This window comes from Oncorhynchus kisutch, unplaced genomic scaffold, assembly GCF_002021735.2.
Source record: "Oncorhynchus kisutch isolate 150728-3 unplaced genomic scaffold, Okis_V2 scaffold606, whole genome shotgun sequence".
NCBI classification, from domain to species: domain Eukaryota; kingdom Metazoa; phylum Chordata; class Actinopteri; order Salmoniformes; family Salmonidae; genus Oncorhynchus; species Oncorhynchus kisutch.
In genome coordinates, this window is record NW_022262551.1 from 165,482 (window position 1) to 193,126 (window position 27,645).

The following is a 27,645-nucleotide window of genomic DNA, read 5'->3' on the forward strand; positions in this document are numbered from 1 at the left end:
GTTTATACAAGTGAAAAACATGACAAAATGTACATTTACATTTGGGGATACTCAAAGAGTTGTGGTGATTAAGTGGCATAAGTACGTTTTGGGTGCATGCTTATATTGTTCAGTCCTGGCCTTTGGCATGTTTCATGTAAATAACACCACTTTATTGAATTTTGGTCATACTGTGGAAGACGTGGCAATATTGATTGTTGAATATAGCTACTCTATCAATGTTTGTCTTATTGATTTGTTAATGATTGATAGTGTGTTTATGACTCAGCCTTTATTGATTGATAATGATCGATAGTGTGTATAAAACTCAGCCTTTATTGATTGATAATGATCGATAGTGTATTTAAAACTCAACCCTTATTGATTTGTTAATGATTGATAGTGTGTATAAAACTCAGCCCTTATTGATTTGTTAATGATTGATAGTGTGTATAAAACTCAGCCCTTATTGATTTGTTAATGATTGATAGTGTGTATAAAACTCAGCCCTTATTGATTGTTAATGGTTGATAGTGTGTATAAGACAGAGCTTATTGAGTTGTTAATGATTGATAGTGTGTATAAAACTCAGCCCTTATTGATTTGTTAATGATTGATAGTGTGTTTATAACACAGCCCTTATTGATTGATAATGATCGATAGTGTTTATACTTCCCTTTAGACTGCTATAGTCTCATTCTTCTGGCCTGGTCCCTGCCAGCTGGTAAGAACTTGGACTCGGCCCCGAGGACAGTCAGACCCGACCCGAATGGACCCAATAATTCCTTTTTAAAATGGAAACCCGGACTCAAAAGGACCCTGAGAAAAACCAGATCCAAACCCGAATGGACCCGAAGACAACTCAACCTAGACCCGACCCGTACCCTATTAGGTCGGGTCCAGACCCTGATTAGACCGAGTGACAAAAAAAATAGAGATCAGCCAAGTTGCTCTTCTGGTTAACAAATAGGTCCTTTATATGTTGACTAGGACTTCTATAAGTCAATAAATTCACCTTATTAGCTTAAAATAATATCTTATATAGTCTATGCAGAGCCATGGTCGGGTCCATTTCGGTCCACTCTGGTCTATCAGCTGTAGTTCGATAGACCAGATGACAATCAAACAGAACCCAACCCGGACCTGAGGGACAAATTACAATTTCAGACCAAATCGTGCCCAGGTCGGGCCTCAGGTATATTGGGTCCACCCAGAACCGTGAAGACCTCTACTTCCCGCCTAGACTTCCCAGAACCACTTAGAGCCCCATCATCTTTCTATTGGCCTCTCTACTTTTCTCTTCTCTTCTCTTCCCTTCTCTACTCTTCTCGCTTTCTTTCAACCTACACATCTGGCCATCACCCACAAGCGGCCATGATTTGCTTACAAAGAGTGCATAGCCAATCAGACAAGCCATGGGATCCCCTATTCTTACGCTTCAACCAATGTGCGCAGCGGTGATATTTGCATACAGGGGGCTTGACCAATCCCTTGTCACTACAGCAGCTGGTTTTGCGGGTTCTGGCCTATGGGTGGGCGGGATGCAGAGATAAAGGTCTGCATATGATTACCATGTGATTATAGAAGGTGTTTAGTATTGATCCGGTATCTGGTGGAAGGTTACTTCTAAACTCGCGCTGTGGACCTGCAGGGTGGACTATTTGATCCTTTCTGACGGCAATAGTATCTCTGTAACATCATGCCTAAAAGGAAGGTGAGTCGCTCTCTTTTTTTTTTGTATCTGTGAGAGACAGGATAAGCGGCGCGTCTCTCCTAGCAGGTGAGCTGATGCGAAAGTTTCCAAACCCGAGCACCGCCTGTTAGAACGGTTCAACTGGGACCTTTTCGGTCTGATGGGAGTGTAGAGTGGATGCGCGGGACATGGCAGCGTTCCTCCATGTTATTCGGTGTGTTTTCTGTCGAAGCCCCTGCTCTCTCTCTCTCGCCGTTCATGGCCGGTATGTACTCCCTGTTCACACATACCGGACTGTCTGTAACCACGCAGTGCACAGCTTGCGCTCCGGAATACCGACCGGTAGGGATGCGTGCCGTACCACCGCCGCTGGCGGTTTGAAACGGCCGCTTTATCCCCGTAGTGACTGCTTGGAGATGATTGTGCCTTTAGTGCATTTTAACGTGTTAGACCTGTCTACCGGTAGGGATTTAAATCTGTCGATGGAAGAAGGATTTCAGATGTTTTTTCCCTCTAGAAGGACAGCCTCTTCCTCGCTCTCTCTCACTGTGGCGACCTGTCATTTTGTTTTCCTACCTATTTACTTAAAAAATTAAAAAGATCAATTTGCAAACAATGTAAAAAAAAAAAATGTAATCCTTGAGTTGCTAAAGATGCATAGAAGCATGGTCTCTTGGGTAAGGCTGTTAAATGCAGGCGTTTCAGCCCGGCTCGGTGCTGACTGTGGTGGAGAGACAGGCAGCGAGAGCACCGAGCATAGGCGTTGGTCATCCTCTCTACTTATGTGGTGATTGGCTCAGTGTTCCGTCACTCATGGGGACGCTGTCACCGCAGAATCTCCAGGGAAAGCAAGGCACTTCAAGCCCCTTTGGGTGCTGCCATACATTTACATTAGAAGTGCTTGTCCAAGAAGGCTCAAGATCATTGGCCACAGATACAATTACGACAAAATCAGGTTATTTCTGCCGTAGCTTTGATTGGACTGATCATGTCAACAGCATACTTTCAAAATCTTGGCTAACATGCTAGCTAGACAAGCAGTCATCATCATGAATCACGTTGACAATCTACTGGCAAATCCTTTTCAATCCTTGTCATATTCAGAGAAATTATAGATAAAACGTATCGGTGCTCATCAGCCATTGGACATTACACAGCAAGTCGGAAATCACAAATTCAACAATGAAGTTTGGAAGGAATCAGTGGCTAACTGCGATGCAAAGCAATCACTATTTTGCTTCCTCAACCCGCTATTCGGGTAATTTTTTTCTTTATTTAACCAGTCAAGTCAGTCTCCATCTCCAGTCTCCAATCTTTTTGAAACTATAACAAAGAACAAACAACAAAAACATATGTTGATGGTATTCTCAATGAAATTATATAATATACAGACCACAAATTCCAATTGGCTATACTTAAACTCTTCAACTCTGGCATCTTCCCCAACAAATTTAACCTCGATAACTACTGTGGGAGAAGCGTCAACAGCAACCTTGGGAAAATCCACAGCATTATCATTAACAGCAGACTCATGCATTTCCTCAGTGAGAAAATGTCAAAGTAGCTTTTTAGCAAATGACTTTACGACAGGCCACACATTCACCCTGGACACCCTAATTGACAAACAAACAAACCAAAACAAAGGCAGTCTTGTCATGCTTTGTTGATTTCAAAAAAAGCTTTTGACTCAATTTGTCATGAGGGTCTGCTATACAAACTGATGGAAAGTGGTGTTGGGGGTAAAACATACACCATTATGAAATCCATGTTCACAAACAACAGGTGTGCGGTTAAAATTGCCAAAAAACACAGACTTCTTCCCACAGGGCCGTGGGGTGAGACATGGGTGCAGTTTAAGCCCCACCCTCTTCAACATATATATCAATGAATTGGTGAGGGCACTAGAAAAGTCTGCAGCACCCGGTCTCACCCTACTAGAATCTGAAGTCAAATGTCTACTGTTTGCTGATGATCTGGTGCTTCTGGCCCCAACCAAGGAGGTTCTACAGCAGCACCTATATCTTCTGCACAGATTCTGTCAGACCTGGGCCCTGACAGTAAATCTCAGTATGACAAAAATAAGTGTTCCAAAAAAGGTCCAGTTGCCAGGACCACGAATACAAATTCAATCTAGACGCCGTTGCCCTAGAGCACACAAAAAAAAATGATACATACTGTACCTCGGCCTAAACATCAGCGCCACAGGTGACTTCCACAAAGCTTTGAACGATCTGAGAGACAAGGCAAGAAAGGCCTTCTATGCCATCAAAAGGAACATAACGTGCTTCTACACCTGCATTGCTGTTTGGGGTTTTAGGCTGGGTTTCTGTACAGCACTTTTTATTTATTTTTATTTTTATTTTACCTTTATTTAACCAGGTAGGCTAGTTGAGAACACCTTTATTTAACCAGGTAGGCTAGTTGAGAACACCTTTATTTAACCAGGTAGGCTAGTTGAGAACACCTTTATTTAACCAGGTAGGCAAGTTGAGAACACCTTTATTTAACCAGGTAGGCAAGTTGAGAACACCTTTATTTAACCAGGTAGGCAAGTTGAGAACACCTTTATTTAACCAGGTAGGCAAGTTGAGAACAAGTTCTCATTTACAATTGCGACCTGGCCAAGATAAAGCAAAGCAGTTCGACAGATAAAACGACACAGAGTTACACATGGAGTAAAAACAAACATACAGTCAATAATGCAGTATAAACAAGTCTATATACAATGTGAGCAAATGAGGTGAGAAGGGAGGTAAAGGCAAAAAAGGCCATGATGGCAAAGTAAATACAATATAGCAAGTAAAACACTGGAATGGTAGTTTTGCAATGGAAGAATGTGCAAAGTAGAAATAAAAAATAATGGGGTGCAAAGGAGCAAAATAAATAAATAAATAAAAATTAAATACAGTTGGGAAAGAGGTAGTTGTTTGGGCTAAATTATAGGTGGGCTATGTACAGGTGCAGTAATCTGTGAGCTGCTCTGACAGTTGGTGCTTAAAGCTAGTGAGGGAGATAAGTGTTTCCAGTTTCAGAGATTTTTGTAGTTCGTTCCAGTCATTGGCAGCAGAGAACTGGAAGGAGAGGCGGCCAAAGAAAGAATTGGTTTTGGGGGTGACTAGAGAGATATACCTGCTGGAGCGTGTGCTACAGGTGGGAGATGCTATGGTGACCAGCGAGCTGAGATAAGGGGGGACTTTACCTAGCAGGGTCTTGTAGATGACATGGAGCCAGTGGGTTTGGCGACGAGTATGAAGCGAGGGCCAGCCAACGAGAGCGTACAGGTCGCAATGGTGGGTAGTATATGGGGCTTTGGTGATAAAACGGATTGCACTGTGATAGACTGCATCCAATTTGTTGAGTAGGGTATTGGAGGCTATTTTGTAAATGACATCGCCAAAGTCGAGGATTGGTAGGATGGTCAGTTTTACAAGGGTATATTTGGCAGCATGAGTGAAGGATGCTTTGTTGCGAAATAGGAAGCCAATTCTAGATTTAACTTTGGATTGGAGATGTTTGATATGGGTCTGGAAGGAGAGTTTACAGTCTAACCAGACACCTAAGTATTTGTAGTTGTCCACGTATTCTAAGTCAGAGCCGTCCAGAGTAGTGATGTTGGACAGGCGGGTAGGTGCAAGTAGCGATCGGTTGAAGAGCATGCATTTAGTTTTACTTGTATTTAAGAGCAATTGGAGGCCACGGAAGGAGAGTTGTATGGCATTGAAGCTTGCATGGAGGGTTTGTGGCATCAGCTGATGTAAGAAGGGCTTTATAAATACATTTGATTTGATAACATTTGACATCCCAATTAGGATCTGGCTAAAAATACTTCAATCAGTTATAGAACCCATTGCCCTTCATGGTTGTGAGGTCTGGGTCTGCACATCAACCAAGATTTCACAAAACGGGACAAACACCAAATTGAGATTCTGTATGCAGAATTCTGCAAAAATATCATCCGTGTACAATGTAAAACACCAAATAATGCATGCAGAGCAGAATTAGGCCGATACCCTCTAATTATCAAAACCCAGAAAAGAGCTGTTAAATTCTACAACCACCTAAAAGGAAGTGATTCCAAAACCTTCCATAACAAAAGCATTACCTACAGAGAGGTTAACCTGGAGAAGAGTCCCCTAAGCAATCTGGTCCTGGGGCTCTGATCACAAACACCAACAGACCCCACAGAGCCAAGGACAGCAACACAATTAGACCCAACCAAATCATGAGAAAACAAAAAGATAATTACTTGACAAAATTGAAAGACTTAGCTTTCTAGTTTGCTCAGTTTTTTTGCTATTTGGCCCTAAACAGGAGTACACCACGGCAGAATACCTGACCACTGTGACTGACCCAAAATTAAGGAAAGCCTTGACTATGTACAGACTCAGTGAGCATAGCCTTGCTATTGAGAAAGGCCGCCGTAGGCAGACATGGCTCTCAAGAGAAGACAGGCTATGTGCTCACTGCCCACAAAATGAGGTGGAAACTGAGCTGCACTTCCTAACCTCCTGCCCAATGTATGACCATATTAGAGAGACATATTTCCCTCAGATTACACAGATCCACAAAGAATTCGAAAACAAATCCAATTTTGAAAAACTCCCATATCTACTGGGTGAAATTCCACAGTGTGCCATCACAGCAGCAAGATTTGTGACCTGTTGCCACGAGAAAAGGGCAACCAGTGAAGAACAAACACCATTGTAAATACAACCCATATTTATGCTTATTTATTTTATCTTGTGTCCTTTAGCCATTTGTACATTGTTAGAACACTGTATATATATATATATAATATGACATTTGTAATGTCTTTACTGTTTTGAAACTTCTGTATGTGTAATGTTTACTGTTAATTTTATTTGTTTTTCACTTTATATATTCACTTTGTATGTTGTCTACCACACTTGCTTTGGCAATGTTAACACATGTTTCCCATGCCAATAAAGCCCTTGAATTGAATTGAATTGAGAGAGAGAGAGGGTGGGTGGGGGGCATGCAGAGAGGGGGGATAGAGAGTGAGGCAGAGAGAGATAGGGGGCAGGGAGAGTGAGGCAGAGAGAGAGAGAGAGAGAGAGAGGGTGGGGGGCATGCAGAGAGGGGGGATAGAGAGAGAGAGAGGGTGGGTGGGGGGCATGCAGAGAGGGGGGCATGGAGAGTGAGGCAGAGAGAGATAGGGGGCATGGAGAGTGAAGCAGAGAGAGAGGGAGGGGGGCATGGAGAGTGAAGCAGAGAGAGAGGGAGGGGGGCATGGAGAGTGAGGCAGAGAGAGAGGGAGGGGGGCATGGAGAGTGAGGCAGAGAGAGACAGGGGGCATGGAGAGTGAAGCAGAGAGAGAGGGAGGGGGGCATGGAGAGTGAGGCAGAGAGAGAGGGAGGGGGGCAGGTAGAGTGAGGCAGAGAGAGATAGGGGGCATGGAGAGTGAAGCAGAGAGAGAGGGAGGGGGGCATGGAGAGTGAAGCATAGAGAGTGAGGCAGAGAGAGATAGGGGGCAGGGAGAGTGAGGCAGAGAGAGAGAGAGAGAGAGAGAGGGTGGGGGGCATGCAGAGAGGGGGGATAGAGAGAGAGAGAGAGAGGGTGGGTGGGGGGCATGCAGAGAGGGGGGCATGGAGAGTGAGGCAGAGAGAGATAGGGGGCATGGAGAGTGAAGCAGAGAGAGAGGGAGGGGGGCATGGAGAGTGAGGCAGAGAGAGAGGGAGGGGGGCAGGTAGAGTGAGGCAGAGAGAGATAGGGGGCATGGAGAGTGAAGCAGAGAGAGAGGGAGGGGGGCATGGAGAGTGAAGCAGAGAGAGAGGGAGGGGGGACATAGTGAAAGAGATTGTTGCTATGTAAATTATGTATTGTCCTCTGGCTAAACCATCAGGGTGTTTGCATAGCCTGTTTTTAGAGGAAGACCCTAGATACATAGGTGTTTAGCTAGCCTGTCTACCTGCCTACCTGTGAGCCTGTCTACCTGCCTACTCGTCTACCTACCAGCCTGTCTACCTATCTACCTGCCTACCCGCCTACCTACCAGCCTACCTACCAGCCTGTCTACCTGTCTACCTGCCTACCCGCCTACCTACCAGCCTGTCTACCCGTGTACCTCCCTACCCATCTACCTCCCTACCCGTCTACCTACCTACCCGTCTACGTACCTACCCGTCTACCTACCTACCCATCTACCTGTCTACCCATCTGCCTACCCGTCTACGTACCTACCCGTCTACCTGCCTACCCATCTACCTGCCTACCCATCTACCTGCCTACCCATCTACCTGCCTACCCGTCTACCCGCCTACCCATCTACCTACCAGCCCATCTACCTGCCTACCCGTCTACCTGCCTACCCGTCTACCTGCCTACCCAACTACCTGCCTTACCCGTCTACCTACCAGCCCGTCTACCTGCCTACCTGTCTACCTGCCGACCCGTCTACCTGCCAGCCCGTCTACCTGCCTACCCGTCTACCTGCCTACCCATCTACCTGCCTACCCATCTACCTGCCTACCCATCTACCTGCCTACCGTTTATTATGGATCCCCATTAGTTCCTGTCAAGGCAGCAGCTACTCTTCCTGGGGTTTATTATGGACCTACTCCACCTCTACCACATATCTACAGGACTAAATCTATGTCTACCTGTCTACCTGCCTACCCGCCTACCTACCAGCCTGTCTACCCGTGTACCTCCCTACCCATCTACCTCCCTACCCGTCTACCTACCTACCCGTCTACGTACCTACCCGTCTACCTACCTACCCATCTACCTGTCTACCCATCTGCCTACCCGTCTACGTACCTACCCGTCTACCTGCCTACCCATCTACCTGCCTACCCATCTACCTGCCTACCCGTCTACCCGCCTACCCATCTACCTACCAGCCCATCTACCTGCCTACCCGTCTACCTGCCTACCCGTCTACCTGCCTACCCAACTACCTGCCTTACCCGTCTACCTACCAGCCCGTCTACCTGCCTACCTGTCTACCTGCCGACCCGTCTACCTGCCAGCCCGTCTACCTGCCTACCCGTCTACCTGCCTACCCATCTACCTGCCTACCCATCTACCTGCCTACCGTTTATTATGGATCCCCATTAGTTCCTGTCAAGGCAGCAGCTACTCTTCCTGGGGTTTATTCTTCCTGTGGTTTATTATGGATCCCCATTAGTTCCTGCCAAGGCAGCAGCTACTCTTCCTGGGGTTTATTATGGACCTACTCCACCTCTACCACATATCTACAGGACTAAATCTATGTGTATGTATAGTGCGTATGTTATCGTGTGTATGCAAGTGTCTGTTCCAATGTATGGAACATTCCCCGCTGTTCCATAAGGTGTTTTAAAAAATCAGATTCTTCTGCTTGCATTAGTTACTTGATGTGGAATAGAGTTCCATGTAGTCATGGCTCTGTGTAGCAATGTGTGCCTCCCATAGTCTGTTCTGGACTCGGGGACTGTGAAGAGACCTCCAGTGGCACTGTCCCCGAGGCTGAGAGATAGTATCTGCTGATAGTCATGATCTCTAGTCCACTCATCTCCTCTCCAGTCATAATTACTATTAGTCATGAAACTTCCTGATCCTCCAGATCCACAGATTAAAGTCCTGGACTAAGAAATATGCTCCTGAGATTCTCCTTGTAAAATGTTGTTTCGTCCAGGACAAGGTTTACAGTAATCTGTGTCGGGGAAACTCTAAACTCTCTCTAATGTCTTAGTGAGGTTTCTGAGAGACTTTGTTAATATTCATTAGTATTTTATGATCAAATGGATGTTTGGTCTCCTTGATCGATCTGGGGTACAAACACCAGTGGAGGCTCGTCAGAGGAGGAAACATTAGTAGTTAGTAGTAGTACTTCTTGGGTAGCACCATGGTGTTTGGTCTCCTTAATCGATCTGGGGTACAAACACCAGTGGAGGCTCGTCAGAGGAGGAAGGGGAGGACCTCAGTAAATAGTGAAACATTATAAAAGTTTTCCTTTTTAGATAAAACTTTACTAAATATATATAAATAAATCACGTCACCAAATAATTTATTAAAACACACTGTTTTACCATGAAGATCTACAGTTGCTTCAACAGCTCCTTCTTGGGTAGCACCATGGTGTAGCCGGAGGACAGCTAGCTTCCGTCCTCCTCTGGGTACATTGACTTCAATACAAAACCTAGGAGGCGAATGGTTTTCACCCCTTTTCCATAGTCTTACACAGTAATTATGACAACGTCCGGAGAACGTCCTCGGAGCTCTTGCATCGTTAACTGACATGTTATCCACTCAATTAAAGGATCAGAGAATGTATCGAGGACTGAAAGCATAAGCTACAGCTAACTAGCACGGCAGTGCATAAATTGTGGTAAGTAGTTGACTCAGAGAGAGAAGGACAATAGTTAAACAGTTTAACAACTTCACTTCTTCCAAAATGAAGGAGAAGCAGAGAGAGGGAGAGCTATCATAGAATATATATTTTTACTTTCACTTTCACTTACTCAGCTGGTGTCAAATGCAGCTAGCTAGTTTAACCTATGCGGCAGGTTAGAGCGTTGGGCCAGTATCCGAAAGGTTGCTGGATTGAATCCCTGAGCTGACAAGGTCAAAATCTGTTGTTCTTCCCGTTAACAAGGCACCCACTGTTCCCTGATAGGCCACCATTGAAAATAAAGGTTAAATTTAAATAAAAAAAACAGCTCAGAGATGGATGCTATGTTAGCTAGCTGGCTATGGCTGTCCAACAGAGAGGGATGCTATGTTAGCTAGCTGGCTATGGCTGTCCAACAGAGAGGGATGCTATGTTAGCTAGCTGGCTATGGCTGTCCAACAGAGATGGATGCTATGTTAGCTAGCTGGCTATGGCTGTCCAACAGAGACGGATGCTATGTTAGCTAGCTGGCTATGGCTGTCCAACAGAGAGGGATGCTATGTTAGCTAGCTGGCTATGGCTGTCCAACAGAGACGGATGCTATGTTAGCTAGCTGGCTATGGCTGTCCAACAGAGAGGGATGCTATGTTAGCTAGCTGGCTATGGCTGTCCAACAGAGACGGATGCTATGTTAGCTAGCTGGCTATGGCTGTCCAACACTGGAGCTCTTCCAAGGTAAGCTTCTGCTTTTATTAATTTATTGCCACCGGGTCCCGCTAGTGTAACCGCTCAAATGTACTGCATGATTGTAGCGGGTTTCATAACGTGTTAGTTCTTTGTTGACTATGACTGACAAACGATGTAGGCTGTGTTTAGTGATTCACGGCCATGATATGAAGGTTTGGAACGTTTTTTTCCCCCTGGTCACAGACAGCTGATGTGTTGTGCACTGAAGTCCACAAGCGAAGGGAAAAGGTGGGAGAACAAGAGCAGTAGATAGATGTGAGAAGGAATTATATATACAACGAGCTGTTCGTATGTGTCTGGTATGACAGTGATCATGCTGTTTGTACGTGGCTGCTATGACAGTGATCATGCTGTTTGTACGTGGCTGCTATGACAGTGATCATGCTGTTTGTATGTGGCTGCTATGACAGTGAACTGGGTTTGCGTGTGATCAGGAGTGTATTCATAGCGCCGATTCTGTTGAAAAACGTTCCTTAAACGGAAGCAAACTAAATGAAACGAGGATAAACATACCTGAATTCGTCCAGTAGAAACTCTCATGTGCAACTGTTGGACTAATGATGACAGATCAGCTAGATGCAGGCCAGAGTGTGCAAGGCCTACTCTGTAAACGTCCATTCATAGGCCAGGCTGGAGCAACCTCGTGATGGATATTAACGTGCCGCCGACCTCTTTTTTTTTTTTTGCAGTTCGTCGTGTCTATTTAAATATCACTGAATATTTCACTTTCTCTGGTCATTAGGTACAACATGAATTTGTGCTTGAGGTGCGACTTGAGTTTCGCCTCTCTCTGGTCAGTATCACTGGAGGAAAGATAGGAGAGAACAGGGGACAGTGCTCTCTCTCTCCCTCCATCCCTCCCTCCCTCCGCTGAGACTAATGCTGTGTTCAAAGCAACTGGAAACTCGGAAATCTCCGACTTCAGTGCGTTCAAGAACTGGGAACTCAGAAATAAACGAGATCCTACTAGAAAAAATTGTTTTGAACGGTTATCTACCTCGGAAACTCTGACGTCATGATTTTCCCTCGTTCAGTTCCCAGTTTTCTTGAAAGCACCATGACATTACATGCAGGTGTCCCGTACCATCAGTCCAGGAAAATAAAAAATAAAATGATTTGCTCGATTTATGCTCAGCTGTGCCTCGCAAGTGCTACACCAACTGATCTATTTTGTTATCAAAACTCGAGTGTTGAAATATAATATGTTCTGAGAACAATGATATTGGCAGACCAGTTATAAAGCCAATATGAGGTAATAATGCATTAGGTCGACTGCACAAACCTCATTCCTACACAACAGGCATATAGCCAATATGAGGTAATAATGCATTAGGTCGACTGCACAAACCTCATTCCTACACAACAGGCATATAGCCAATATGAGGTAATAATGCATCGGTCGACTGCACAAACCTCATTCCTACACAACAGGCATACAGCCAATATGAGGTAATAATGCATTAGGTCGACTGCACAAACCTCATTCCTACACAACAGGCATATAGCCAATATGAGGTAATAATGCATCGGTCGACTGCACAAACCTCATTCCTACACAACAGGCATATAGCCAATATGAGGTAATAATGCATTAGGTCGACTGCACAAACCTCATTCCTACACAACAGGCATATAGCCAATATGAGGTAATAATGCATTAGGTCGACTGCACAAACCTCATTCCTACACAACAGGCATATAGCCAATATGAGGTAATAATGCATTAGGTCGACTGCACAAACCTCATTCCTACACAACAGGCATATAGCCAATATGAGGTAATAATGCATTAGGTCGACTGCACAAACCTCATTCCTACACAACAGGCATATAGCCAATATGAGGTAATAATGCATTAGGTCGACTGCACAAACCTCATTCCTACACAACAGGCATATAGCCAATATGAGGTATTAATGCATTAGGTCGACTGCACAAACCTCATTCCTACACAACAGGCATATAGCCAATATGAGGTAATAATGCATTAGGTCGACTGCACAAACCTCATTCCTACACAACAGGCATATAGCCAATATGAGGTATTAATGCATTAGGTCGACTGCACAAACCTCATTCCTACACAACAGGCATATAGCCAATATGAGGTAATAATGCATTAGGTCGACTGCACAAACCTCATTCCTACACAACAGGCATATAGCCAATATGAGGTAATAATGCATTAGGTCGACTGCACAAACCTCATTCCTACACAACAGGCATATAGCCAATATGAGGTAATAATGCATTAGGTCGACTGCACAAACCTCATTCCTACACAACAGGCATATAGCCAATATGAGGTAATAATGCATTAGGTCGACTGCACAAACCTCATTCCTACACAACAGGCATATAGCCAATATGAGGTAATAATGCATTAGGTCGACTGCACAAACCTCATTCCTACACAACAGGCATATAGCCAATATGAGGTAATAATGCATTAGGTCGACTGCACAAACCTCATTCCTACACAACAGGCATATAGCCAATATGAGGTAATAATGCATTAGGTCGACTGCACAAACCTCATTCCTGCACAACAGGCATATAGCCAATATGAGGTAATAATGCATTAGGTCGACTGCACAAACCTCATTCCTACACAACAGGCATATAGCCAATATGAGGTAATAATGCATTAGGTCGACTGCACAAACCTCATTCCTACACAACAGGCATATAGCCAATATGAGGTAATAATGCATTAGGTCGACTGCAGAAACCTCATTCCTACACAACAGGCATATAGCCAATATGAGGTAATAATGCATTAGGTCGACTGCACAAACCTCATTCCTACACAACAGGCATATAGCCAATATGAGGTAATAATGCATTAGGTCGACTGCACAAACCTCATTCCTACACAACAGGCATATAGCCAATATGAGGTAATAATGCATTAGGTCGACTGCACAAACCTCATTCCTACACAACAGGCATATAGCCAATATGAGGTAATAATGCATTAGGTCGACTGCACAAACCTCATTCCTACACAACAGGCATATAGCCAATATGAGGTAATAATGCATTAGGTCGACTGCACAAACCTCATTCCTACACAACAGGCATATAGCCAATATGAGGTAATAATGCATTAGGTCGACTGCACAAACCTCATTCCTACACAACAGGCATATAGCCAATATGAGGTAATAATGCATTAGGTCGACTGCACAAACCTCATTCCTACACAACAGGCATATAGCCAATATGAGGTAATAATGCATTAGGTCGACTGCACAAACCTCATTCCTACACAACTGTTTATATTAGCTTCATGTTTTAAAATAAAATCTGAGCAATAGATCTCGGTTTGATTTTTGACTGAAAGTGATCTTGATTGGTTGGTGACCACTGGCTCACCGTACAACGTAACAGACATCTCGGCCGTTCATTAGCCGTGGATACCGGGTGTGTTGTGTATTCAGTCCTCTCTCTGTTTCTTCTAGTCTGCCGAAGGGGCTGGTGCCAAGGACGCCTCTAAAGTCACTAAGCAGGAGGTCGCTAAGCAAGAGGTCGCTAAGCAGGAGGTCGCTAAGCAAGAGGTAGGAGCTCTGTGCGTGTGTGTGTGTGTGTGTGTGTGTGCAGTGTGTGTGTGTGCAGTGTACAGTGTGTGTGTTTTACACAACCACAAACACGCTCATTATGTATGTATCGGATTCACCACACAAACGCATACAGCAAACGCTTATACACCCTGATACATGATGAACACTACCCCTAGTACACTATCCACACTACCCCTAGTACACTATCCACACTACCCCTAGTACACTATCCACACTACCCCTAGTACACTATCCACACTACCCCTAGTACACTATCCACACTACCCCTAGTACACTATCCACACTACCCCTAGTACACTATCCACACTACCCCTAGTACACTATCCACACTACCCCTAGTACACTATCCACACTACCCCTAGTACACTATCCACACTACCCCTAGTACACTATCCACACTACCCCTAGTACACTATCCACACTACCCCTAGTACACTATCCACACTACCCCTAGTACACTATCCACACTACCCCTAGTACACTATCCACACTACCCCTAGTACACTATCCACACTACCCCTAGTACACTATCCACACTACCCCTAGTACACTATCCACACTACCCCTAGTACACTATCCACACTACCCCTAGTACACTATCCACACTACCCCTAGTACACTACCCACACTACCCCTAGTACACTACCCACACTACCCCTAGTACACTACCCTTAGTATACCTACCCCTACTCACTACCCTTAATACACTACCCTTAATACACTACCCCTAGTACACTACCCCTCCACACTACCCATAGTACACTACCCCTCCACACTACCCCTAGTATACCTACCCCTAGCACACTACCCCTGGTACACCTACCCCTAGTACACTACCCCTGGTAGACCTACCCCTAGTACACTACCCCTAGTACACTACCCCTAGTATACCTACCCATAGTACACTACCCCTCCACACTACACATAGTACACTACCCCTCCACACTACCTCTGGTATACCTACCCCTAGTACACTACCCCTAGTAAACCTACCCCTAGTGTAACTACCCCTCCTCACTACCCTTAGTACACTACCCCTAGTACTCTACCCCTCCACACTACCCCTAGTACACTACCCCTCCACACTACCCCTCCACACTACCCTTAGTACACTACCCCTCCTCACTACCCCTAGTACACTACCCCTAGTACACTACCCTTAGTTTACCTACCCCTACTCACTACCCTTAGTATACCTACCCCTACTCACTACCCTTAATACACTACCCTTAATACACTACCCCTCCTCACTACCCCTCCACACTACCCTTAGTACACTACCCCTAGTACCCTATCCCTAGCACCCTACCCCTAGTACACTACCCCTAGTATACATACCCATAGTACACTACCCCTCCACACTACACATAGTACACTACCCCTCCACACTACCCCTGGTACACCTACCCCTAGTACACTACCCCTAGAACACTACCTCTGGTATACCTACCCCTAGTACACTGCCCCTAGTAAACCTACCCCTAGTGTAACTAACCCTCCTCACTACCCTTAGTACACTACCCCTAGTACTCTACCCCTCCACACTACCCCTAGTACACCACCCTTCCACACTACCCCTCTACACTACCCCTCTACACTACCCCTAGTACACTACCCCTAGTAGACCTACCCCTCCACACTACCCCTAGTACACTATCCCTCCACACTACCCCTAGTACACTACCCCTAGTACACTACCCCTAGTACACTACCCCTCAACACTACCCTTAGTACACTATCCCTCCACACTATCCCTCCTCACTACCCCTCCTCACTACCCCTAGTACACTACCCCTAGTATACCTACCCCTAGCACACTACCCCTAGTACACTACCTCTAGTATACCTACCCCTAGCACACTACCCCTAGTACACTACCCTTAGTACACTACCCCTAGTACACTACCCCTCCTCACGACCCCTAGTACACTACCCCTAGTACACTACCCCTAGTACACTACCCCTCCTCACGACCCCTAGTACACTACCCCTTCACACTACCAAGTACACGACCCCTAGTACACTACCCCTAGTACACTACCCCTAGTACCTACCCATAATATACCTACCCCTAGTACACTACCCCTAGTACACTACCCCTCCTCACTACCCCTCCTCACTACCCCTAGTACACTACCCCTAGTACACTACCCCTCCTCACTACACATAGTTTACTGCCCAGTACACTACCCCTAGTACACTACGCCTCCTCACTACACATAGTACACTACCCCTAGTATACTACCCCTAGTACACTACCCCTAGTACACTAACAGACCCTCAATACACAACTGATATGCCCTCTGTCCCCTCTCCTCCTCCCCCCTCCCTCTTGCTGTCTCTCCCTCTCTCTCTTGCTGTCTCTCTCTTGCTGTCTCTCTCTCCCTCTCTCTCTTGCTGTCTCTCTCTCTCCCTCTCTCTCTTGCTGTCTCTCTCTCTCCCTCTCTCTCTTGCTGTCTCTCTCTCTCCCTCTCTCTCTTGCTGTCTCTCTCTCTCCCTCTCTCTCTTGCTGTCTCTGATCTCCCCTCTCTCTTGCTGTCTCTCTCTCTCCCCCTCTCTCTTGCTGTCTCTCTTTCTGTAGCCCACCAGACGGTCAGAGAGGTTGTCATCGGTAAGTTTAATCATCCCCTCTTCCTTCCTCCCTCCTCTCTCTCGTCGTTGCTCCACCAGAAGCAGTCTATGGGTCATAGTTTCTCACTGTCACCAGATATGATATTATAAAGTTATAAAGGAGTGTTCTAAACGAATAGGGAAAATCCCACGCAAAAATGTATTCACCAAGGTTTGAACAGCAAGCTGTCTTCATCGGGGTATCGTGACAGCAAGCCGTCTTCATCAGGGTATCGTGACAGCAAGCCGCCTCCATCGGGGTATCGTGACAGCAAGCAGCCCCCATCGGGGTATCGTGACAGCAAGCCGTCTCCATCGGGGTATCGTGACAGCAAGCTGTCTTCATCGGGGTATCGTGACAGCAAGCCGTCTCCACCGGGGTATCGTGACAGCAAGCCGTCTCCATCGGGGTATCGTGACAGCAAGCTGTCTTCATCGGGGTATCGTGACAGCAAGCCGTCTCCATCGGGGTATCGTGACAGCAAGCTGTCTCCATCGGGGTATCGTGACAGCAAGCCGTCTTCACCGGGGTATCGTGACAGCAAGCCGTCTCCACCGGGGTATCGTGACAGCAAGCCGTCTCCATCGGGGTATCGTGACAGCAAGCTGTCTTCATCGGGGTATCGTGACAGCAAGCTGTCTTCACCGGGGTATCGTGACAGCAAGCCGTCTTCACCGGGGTATCGTGACAGCAAGCCGCCTCCATCGGGGTATCGTGACAGCAAGCCGTCTGCATCGGGGTATCGTGACAGCAAGCTGTCTCCATCGGGGTATCGTGACAGCAAGCCGTCTTCATCGGGGTATCATGACAGCAAGCCGTCTCCATCGGGGTATCGTGACAGCAAGCCGTCTTCATCGGGGTATCGTGACAGCAAGCCGTCTCCATCGGGGTATCGTGACAGCAAGCCGTCTCCATCGGGGTATCGTGACAGCAAGCCGTCTCCATCGGGGTATCGTGACAGCAAGCCGTCTCCATCGGGGTATCGTGACAGCAAGCTGTCTTCATCGGGGTATCGTGACAGCAAGATGTCTTCATCGGGGTATCGTGACAGCAAGCCGTCTCCATCGGGGTATCGTGACAGCAAGCCGTCTCCATTGGGGTATCGTGACAGAATTCAGTGTTGTAAAGGTGTTGGGGGGAAAAGGTCCCTGCAGGTTGCTTCTGGTCCTGCTCTTGTTTTCTCTCTCGTCCTCATTTCCTTTACCAGACTTGATATCTATCTGTTCTGTTCATCCTCGGTCTGTCGTGATTTCACTGTCTTCAAGCATGGCGCACATGGGCCGGATCTCAAACTGCACCATATTCCCTTTGTAGTGCACTATTTTTGACCCCATAAAGAATAGGGTTTCATTTGGGACACATGGAGTTGGTAACTTCAGCTTGTTGTAAACGTTAGCCCTTTATCATTAACATGTTTATATAATGCATTACCACAGCCATGTTTATATAACACATTATCACAGCCATGTTTATATAACGCATTATCACAGCCATGTTTATATAACACATTATCACAGCCATGTTTATATAACACATTATCACAGCCATGTTTATATAACACATTATCACAGCCATGTTTATAGAACACATTATCACAGCCATGTTTATAGAATGCATTATCACAGCCATGTTTATAGAATGCATTATCACAGCCATGTTTATAGAACACATTATCACAGCCATGTTTATATAATGCATTATCACAGCCATGTTTATATAATGCATTATCACAGCCATGTTTATATAATGCATTATCACAGCCATGTTTATATAATGCATTATCACAGCCATGTTTATAGAACACATTATTACAGCCATGTTTATATAATGCATTATCACAGCCATGTTTATAGAACATATTATCACAGCCATGTTTATAGAACACATTATCACAGCCATGTTTATAGAACACATTATCACAGCCATGTTTATAGAAGACATTATCACAGCCATGTTTATAGAAGACATTATCACATCCATGTTTATAGAAGACATTATCACAGCCATGTTTATAGAAGACATTATCACAGCCATGTTTATAGAACACATGATCACAGCCATGTTTATAGAACACATTATCACAGCCATGTTTATATAATGCATTATCACAGCCATGTTAATACATTACCTTATCTCAATATTACTGTTATAGCTGATTATGTGATCAGGTTATTACAGATTTTTAACCAACAGGTTCTCACGGCTCTATTTTAGTCATTTTAATAACGAAAGGATCCAGTGATAGTCTTCCCTGTTTACATAATGATGATGTGTTAAATATACTGTTAAGTTAAATATACTTTTAAGTTCGCATTGATTAAGCTGTCTGTACGTACCTTCAGCTGAGGTGTTGCCGTCTACTAGTGGGTATTGTATGGCCTCCCCTATAGCCCACAATGCACTATTGTTCAGGTTATACATATATTCCTATGCTAAGCTATTTCTATGGTGTTTTCCCATTGTCTTTGCTAAGCTAAGTTTATAGAAATGCTCCATTCTCTCAGCTAAGCTAATTCCATTGAAATGTCCAATTCACTCAGCTGAGCTAATTCTATAGAAATGCCCCATTCTAAACTAAGATAATTGTATGGTGTTTCCCACTTTTTGTGCTAGGCTAAGCTAAACTAAGCTAATTCTATAGCGTTTCCCCACTCTTTAACTAGGCTAATGCTAAAGCTAATGGCTCTCTCTCTCTGACCTACAGAAACCAGCTCCTCCCAAACCGGTTGAGGTCAAGCCTAAAAAGGCTATCGCCAAGGTAATGCCATCGAGCACACACACACTGTCCAGGTGTTAAAGTGCTTATCCATAAATGCATGTTGTGTTTTTTTTTAAGTCTCAAAGTTTCTGTCCATTTGAATGTTCTCAGAGCTGTTTTTAATTGGTTGTCTCTGTCCTCTGTTGGGATTGGTAGTCTCTGTTTCTATGCTGTGTTCTGATTGGCTCTGTCTGCCTAGAAGCCGGTGGACAAGGTGGACGACAAGGCCATGAAGGGAAAGAAAGGAGGAGCTAAGTTGAAGAGGGAGGATGGCCCCTCCCATAACCGACAGACTCTTACAGAGGTACGCTAGGCCACACCTCCACCAGAGAATGTAGAGGAGATACGCTAGGCCACACCTCCATCAGAGAATGTAGAGGAGATACGCTAGGCCACACCTCCATCAGAGAATGTAGAGGAGGTACGCTAGGCCACACCTCCATCAGAGAATGTAGAGGAGATACGCTAGGCCACACCTCCATCGGAGGAGGGGGGCTGGTTGTGGGATTATAATCATCTAACATGTCTTCCTTCAATGTTCTCCCTGTCTCAATATCTGTCTCTCTCGCACACACACACACACACACACACACAGATCTGTGTGTCTCGCTCCAGTGTCAGTGTGACCTACTACAGAAGTCTTGCTCCCTACTCCATGTCTGTCAGAGGACCGAGTGAGACAGTCCGAGTCAACGGTATGACAGACCGACAGAGTGCTGAGGATTTGAACCAGAGTTGTTAGGGGGTCTCCCAAATGGCACTCTATTCCCTCCGTAGAGCATTACTTTAGACCTAGCCATAGACCTAGCCATAGACCTAGCCATAGACCTAGCCATAGATCTAGCCCTAGACCTAGGCTTAGCCATAGATCTAGCCATAGACCTAGCCATAGATCTAGCCATAGACCTAACCATAGACCTAGCCATAGACCTAGCCATAGACCTAGACCTAGGCTTAGCCATAGACCTAGCCATAGACCTAGCCATAGACCTAGCCATAGACCTAGCCATAGATCTAGCCCTAGACCTAGCCATAGATCTAGCCCTAGACCTAGCCATAGACCTAGCCATAGATCTAGCCCTAGATCTAGCCCTAGACCTAGCCATAGACCTAGCCATAGACCTAGCCATAGACCTAGCCATAGATCTAGCCCTAGACCTAGCCATAGATCTAGCCCTAGACCTAGACCTAGGCTTAGCCATAGACATAGACCTAGCCAGACCTAGGCATAGACATAGGGAACAGAGTCCGATTTGGGATGCGGTTTGTGTGATTTAACCACTGAGTGTTGTAAACTGAGTGTGTGATTTAACCACTGAGTGTGTGGGCACTAACATTGTGTGTCTTTGTTACTACACAGTAATTGTATGACATGTGTGTGTGTGTGTGTTCTCACTCTTCAGTATGTACAGTCTGTTAACACATCAGGATCACTAGTGATACTACTAACTAGCCAGCAGGACCAGCTGTCTTTTCCTCGGCCATGGAACTAGGTTGTCACTAGCTAAATTAATAATAATAATATATATTATCACTGTGTAATGTGTTGTTTTACAAGGGTCATAGTAGTATGACACTCCCTCTTCACCTCTTACTGCTCTAATTACGTTGGTAACCAGTTTATAATAGCAGTAAAGCACCTCCGGGGTTTGTGGTATATTGGCCAATATACCACACTTCCCCAGGCCTTATTTCTTAATTGTGTAATTTAATTGTCAACCTAAAATATTGTCATATAATTATGAATACAGTTGATACAGGTTTTATATGAATTTTCTGTATAAATAGCCTCTAAAATATTTAAGTGTAATGTCCTGATAAATAAGATATATTGGCGCTGGTGTTGTTGGGCCTGAGAAGTCGAACCATGCCAATATATCTTCCAAACGCAGTCTTCGTGTGGCATTATCCCTTTTATACAATGGGTTACCAACATATTCAAATAATTGACATATTTAAATAATTAAATAGTTATTTTGATGAATTTCTTCATAACATTTCATCCTGCCACAAGATATAGTCCCGACACAAATCTAGGGTTGTTACCCAAGCCGGATGGTGATTCGTTCTCTATCGGTTCGGTTGCCAGAGACGCGACCCAGTCGTTCAGTATCTATGGACATCACCCAGTCGTTCAGTGTCTATGGACTCGACCCAGTCGTTCAGTATCTATGGACTCGACCCAGTCGTTCAGTATCTATGGACTCGACCCAGTCGTTCAGTATCTATGGACTCGACCCAGTCGTTCAGTATCTATGGACTCGACCCAGTCGTTCAGTATCTATGGACTCGACCCAGTCGTTCAGTATCTATGGACGCGACCCAGTCGTTCAGTATCTATGGACGCGACCCAGTCGTTCAGTATCTATGGACGCGACCCAGTCGTTCAGTATCTATGGACGCGACCCAGTCGTTCAGTATCTATGGACGCGACCCAGTCTTTCAGTATCTATGGACTCGACCCAGTCGTTCAGTATCTATGGACATCACCCAGTCTTTCAGTGTCTATGGACGCGAACCAGTCGTTTGTTCTAAATCTTCCATTGTCATACTGACTGGCAACGTTCCTATCCTTTGCTTGCTAGCTAGACAACTACAGCTAATTTACAGTCAAAGTCAAAAACTGCAGCCAGAATAACAGCAAAGTAGCGGCATCTGTTTAAGGTGCTTTCTAGTGACATTTATTTGGATACATCTATAACAATGAGCTACTGAGGCGCGATTTCGCCTGGCATAGAACATGTGCTCTCTCAGAGGAGTTAGCCAACAACACAGCTACAGTAACTCAATCACTTTAAACTGAAGCTGGAAATACTGCAAACTAGCTGCACTTTGCATTTCTTTGTATATATCCATAAAAATGATGCCAGCTGATTCATGATTTCGACTGGCTGAGAAACGCTGCCTGCCTGTCTGTCTCGTACCGACTTCTGACACGTATATTACTATGGGACAGCTGGTGATCCAATTTGAATATTGAAACAATGTTGCAAATGTCAGAGAGACAGACAGCAAGGTTTATACAAATGTTGATAACTAAATGTTGGTCGAAAAATACATGTGAGACAATATCTAGATGCTTTTTATAGTGGAGATCAAGTTTATAAATTGTCTGGCTGGGCTGAGGAGGCAGTGTGTTGCAGCAGTCAGATGGAACAGAGTAAATAAGCATTTTAAAGTAATAGATTTAACCGGTGGTAACTTGTGGAGTAGACACCGCCTGGAATGCGATTTTAACCAATCAGCATACAGGATTAGATGCACCCATTGTATAAATGCAAATAGACAATACCTGTAAATGTCATTGTTATCTTGAAAAGCTGTGAGTGCTATTATATGATACTATATCAGTACTTGTTGCATTTACCACTTGTGTAAGTCAGCCAGTGTATGGCTGTGGTTTGACTGCATATGAATGGGTTGAATGGAATGTTGGCATATTTTTTATTGAACCTTTTATTAACTAGGCAAGTCAGTTAATAACAAATTCTTATTTACAATGACGACATACCCCGGCCAAACCCAGTCGACGCTGGGCCAATTGTGCGCCGCCCTATGGGACTCCCAATCACAGCCGGATGTGATACCGCCTGGATTTGAGCCAGGGACTGTAGTGACGCCTCTTGCACTGAGATGAGGTGCCTTAGACCGCTGTGCCTCTCAGGAGCCCTTTGGAATATTGGCAGTTACAAAATAATTAGTGGAGTCATTCCTTTAAAACTGTCTGGCTAGCTAGTTAACAAACATACAGTGTAGATAAATTCTTCAAATTCATTATTTTACACTATCTTATCACAGCACTGGCAAACCATGATTGACCAACTCCCTGACCATCATGGCTGACCTTTATCCCATCATAAGAAGGTTCATGTCCATTCTAGTATTCTGATTCCTAATTCTATGTGTTTGTGTCTGTCTGCAGGAGACTGAGGCTGTGGGGGCGGGGTCTGACGAGGAGAAGGCATGAGGAAATTGGGGGTGTGTCTTTCTCTGACTTCTCCCAAACTGGTACCATGGAAACAAAGAAAGGATCTTTTTTTTACGAGGATTTTGTAAAATGCTGAATTTTTTGGGTCCTGTGATATTAGCGAAGATAAACCAACACCCCACGTCCACACTCCTCCTTGCAGTTCTATCACTCTCTCTTTTCCAATCCTTTCCTCCCTCTCTTCCATTTTGTTGTTTTACTCCTCTCCCTCTCTTTCTCCTCTTCCTTTTCTTGAAAGACAGAATGAAGTGACATGTTTTAAAAAAATGGCTGCAACTATTCTTCCTCTGGCAGTGGGAGGAGCCTCACAGGGTCACCATTATATGTCTCTCACGTCCTTTTTAAATGATGATGTCATATCCTCTCTACTAAGATAGCTCTTTTTGATGACATCACTGTAAATTAATTTGATCTCCCGGCTATGACATCAGCGACCCAGGGGTCAAACTAGGCTCCTATGACATCACAGGTGAACTTTGACCCTGAACTGAGGTGTAGCCATGGAGAATATTTGCAGCTTTTTAAGCAGATGTAGAAAAGTTTGAGAATTGTCACTCCTGTGTTTGAAACTGGCAGTTAGCAATAACAAGTGGTGTTTCAGTTCTAGAACGCTGTGGATTCAAGAACCTCTGAGTTCCACCCTGCCTGGGGGAAAACATTATTTTGAAATAAAAGCTGAAAGTTGAAGTCTTGTGAGTAGCGTGTGTTTTGTCTCTCTGCACAGTACATCACTGGGGCCAAGCTTCCTGCCGTCCAGGACCTCTATACAAGGCGGTGTCAAAGGCCCCAAAAAATGTCAAAGACTCCAGCCACCTTAGTCATAGACTGTTCTCTCTGCTACTGCACGGCAAGCGGTACCGGAGCACCACGTCCAGGTCCAAAAGGCTTCTTAACACATTCTACCCCAAAGCCATAAGACTGCTGAACAATTAATAAAATGGCCAACGGACTATTTAAAATTGACCCCCAACCCCCTGATTCTACAGTACAACATCACCCCTGATTCTACAATACATCATCACCTGACTCTACAATACAACATCACCGCCTGATTCTACAATACAACATCACCACCTGATTCTACAGTACAACATCACCTGATGGATCTAGCTGGTCCGTATGAATATAATAGACAGTAGATCTAGCTGGTATGTCATAGTATAATAGAGACAGTAGATCTAGCTGGTCTGTCATAATATTATAGAGACAGTAGATCTAGCTGGTCTGTAATAATATAATAGAGACATTAGATCTATCTGGTCTGTCATAATATAATAGAGACAGTATATCTAGATGGTCTGTCATAATATAATATTGACAGTACAAATACCTGGTCTGTCATAATATAATAGAGACAGTAGATCTAGCTGGTCTGTCAAAATATAACAGAGACAGTAGATCTAGCTGGTCTGTCATAATATAATAGAGAAAGTAGATCTAGCTGGTCTGTCATAATATAATAGAGACAGTAGTTCTAGCTGGTCTGTCATAATATAATAAAGACAGTAGATGTAGCTGGTCTGTCATAATATAATAGAGACAGTAGATCTAGCATGTCTGTCATAATATAATAGAGACAGTTGATCTAGCTGGTCTGTCATAATATTTGAGACAGTAGCGCTAGCTGGTCTGTCATAAAATAATAGAGACAGTAGATCTAGCTGGTCCTTCATAATATAATAGAGACAGTAGATCTAGCTGGTCTGTCATAATATAATAGAGACAGTAGCTCTAGCTGGTCTGTCATAATATAATAGAGACAGTAGATCTAGCTGGTCTGTCAAAATATAACAGAGACAGTAGCTCTAGCTGGTCTTTCATAATATATGGTAACAGTAGATCTAGCTGGTCTGTCATAATATAATAGAGACAGTAGCGCTAGCTGGTCTGTCATAAAATAATAGAGACAGTAGATCTAGCTGGTCCTTCATAATATAATAGAGACAGTAGATCTAGCTGGTCTGTCATAATATAAGAGACAGTAGATCTAGCTGGTCTGTCATAATATAAGAGACAGTAGCTCTAGCTGGTCTGTCATAATATAATAGAGACAGTAGATCTAGCTGGTCTGTTAAAATATAACAGAGACAGTAGATCTAGCTGGTCTGTCATAATATAATGGTAACAGTAGATCTAGCTGGTCTGTCATAATATAATAGAGACAGTAGATCGAGCTGGTCTGTCATAATATAATAACAGTAGATCTAGCTGGTCGTCATAATATAATAGAGACAGTTGATATAGCTGGTCTGTCATAATATAATTGAGACAGTATGATCTAGCTGGTCTGTCATAATATAATTGAGACAGTAGATCTAGCTGGTCTGTCATATTAGACAGTAGCTCAGCTGGTCTGGTCAAAATATAATAGGAGAAAGTAATCTAGCTGGTCTGTCCATAATATATATGATACAGTTGATATAGGCTGGTCTGTCATAAGATAATTGAGGACAATACGAAACAACGCTGGTCTGTCATAATATAATAGAGACAGTGAGATCGAGCTGGTCTGTGCATAATATGAATAGAGACAGTTGATCTAGCTGGTCTGTCAAAATATTTGAGACAGTAGCGCTAGCTGTGTCTGTTATAAATAAATAGAGACAGTAGATTCTAGCTGGTATGTCATAATATAATAGAGACAGTTGAATCTACGACTGGTTCTGTCATAATAGAATAGAGACAGTAGCGCTAGCTGGTCTGTCATAAAATTAATAGAGACAGTATCAAGCTGGTCTGTCATAATATATAGAGACAGTAGATCTAGTGGTCTGTCATAATATAATAGAGACAGTAGATCTAGCTGGTCTGTCATAATATAATAGAGACAGTAGATCTAGCTGGTCTGTCATAATATAATAGAGACAGTAGATCTAGCTGTCTGTCATAATATAATAGAGACAGTAGATCTAGCTGGTCTGTCATAATATAATAGAGACAGTAGATCTAGCTGGTCTGTCAAATAATATACAGAGACAGTAGATCTAGCTGGTCTGTCATAATATAATGGTAACAGTAGATCTAGCTGGTCTGTCATATATAATAGAGACAGTAGATCGAGCTGTCTGTCATAATAGAATAGAGACAGTAGATCTAGCTGGTCTGTCATAATATAATAGAGACAGTAGATCTAGCTGGTCTGTCAAAATATAATAGAGACAGTAGAATCGAACAGTCCTGTCATAATTAATATGTAGACAGTAGATCTAGCGGTCTGTCATAATATAATAGAGACAGTAGATCGTACTGGTCTGTCATAATATAATAGAGACAGTAGATCTAGCTGGTCTGTCATAATATAATAGAGACAGTAGATCTAGCTGGTCTGTCATAATATAATAGAGACAGTAGATCTAGCTGGTCTGTCATAATATAATAGAGACAGTAGATCTAGCTGGTCTGTCATAATATAATAGAGACAGTAGATCTAGCTGGTCTGTCATAATATAATAGAGACAGTAGATCTAGCTGGTCTGTCATAATATAATAGAGACAGTAGATCTAGCTGGTCTGTCATAATATAATAGAGAGTAGATCTAGCTGGTCTGTCATAATAATAGAGACAGTAGATCTAGCTGGTCTGTCATAATAATAGAGACAGTAGATCTAGCTGGTCTGTCATAATATAATAGAGACAGTAGATCTAGCTGGTCTGTCATAATATAATAGAGACAGTAGATCTAGCTGGTCTGTCATAATATAATAGAGACAGTAGATCTAGCTGGTCTGTCATAATATAATAGAGACAGTAGATCTAGCTGGTCTGTCAAAATATAATAGAGACAGTAGATCTAGCTGGTCTGTCATAATATAATAGAGACAGTAGATCTAGCTGGTCTGTCATATATAGAGACAGTAGATCTAGCTGGTCTGTTAATATAATAGAGACAGTAGATCTAGCTGGTCTGTCAAATATAATAGAGACAGTAGATCTAGCTGGTCTGTCATAA

At 44.0% G+C, this 27,645-nt stretch overlaps 1 protein-coding gene across 8 annotated transcripts; it reads left to right on the top strand.

Annotated features, from left to right (window-relative positions):
- Positions 1-1,560: 1,560 nt before the first annotated feature.
- On the top strand, positions 1,561-24,382 carry LOC109883517 (high mobility group nucleosome-binding domain-containing protein 3-like). 8 transcript variants are annotated; one of them, XM_031815769.1, is made up of 7 exons: positions 1,561-1,693; positions 14,219-14,314; positions 16,920-16,949; positions 19,654-19,707; positions 19,907-20,011; positions 20,303-20,402; positions 23,630-24,382. In XM_031815769.1, exons 1-7 carry the CDS (start codon positions 1,679-1,681, stop codon positions 23,635-23,637), a joined length of 408 nt encoding a protein of 135 aa, XP_031671629.1. In that variant the 5' UTR covers positions 1,561-1,678; the 3' UTR covers positions 23,638-24,382. The 8 variants fall into 8 exon arrangements, with proteins under 8 accessions (XP_031671629.1, XP_031671630.1, XP_031671632.1 ...); XM_031815770.1 differs by having other exon boundaries at positions 19,910-20,011; XM_031815772.1 differs by having other exon boundaries at positions 14,219-14,284.
- The last annotated feature ends 3,263 nt before the right edge of the window (positions 24,383-27,645 follow it).

Coding starts and splice junctions, on each gene's coding strand:
- LOC109883517 (XM_031815769.1), top strand. Junction 19,708..19,906: donor CTAAAAAGGCTATCGCCAAG/GTAATGCCATCG, acceptor CTGTCTGCCTAG/AAGCCGGTGGACAAGGTGGA. Junction 20,012..20,302: donor ACCGACAGACTCTTACAGAG/GTACGCTAGGCC, acceptor ACACACACACAG/ATCTGTGTGTCTCGCTCCAG.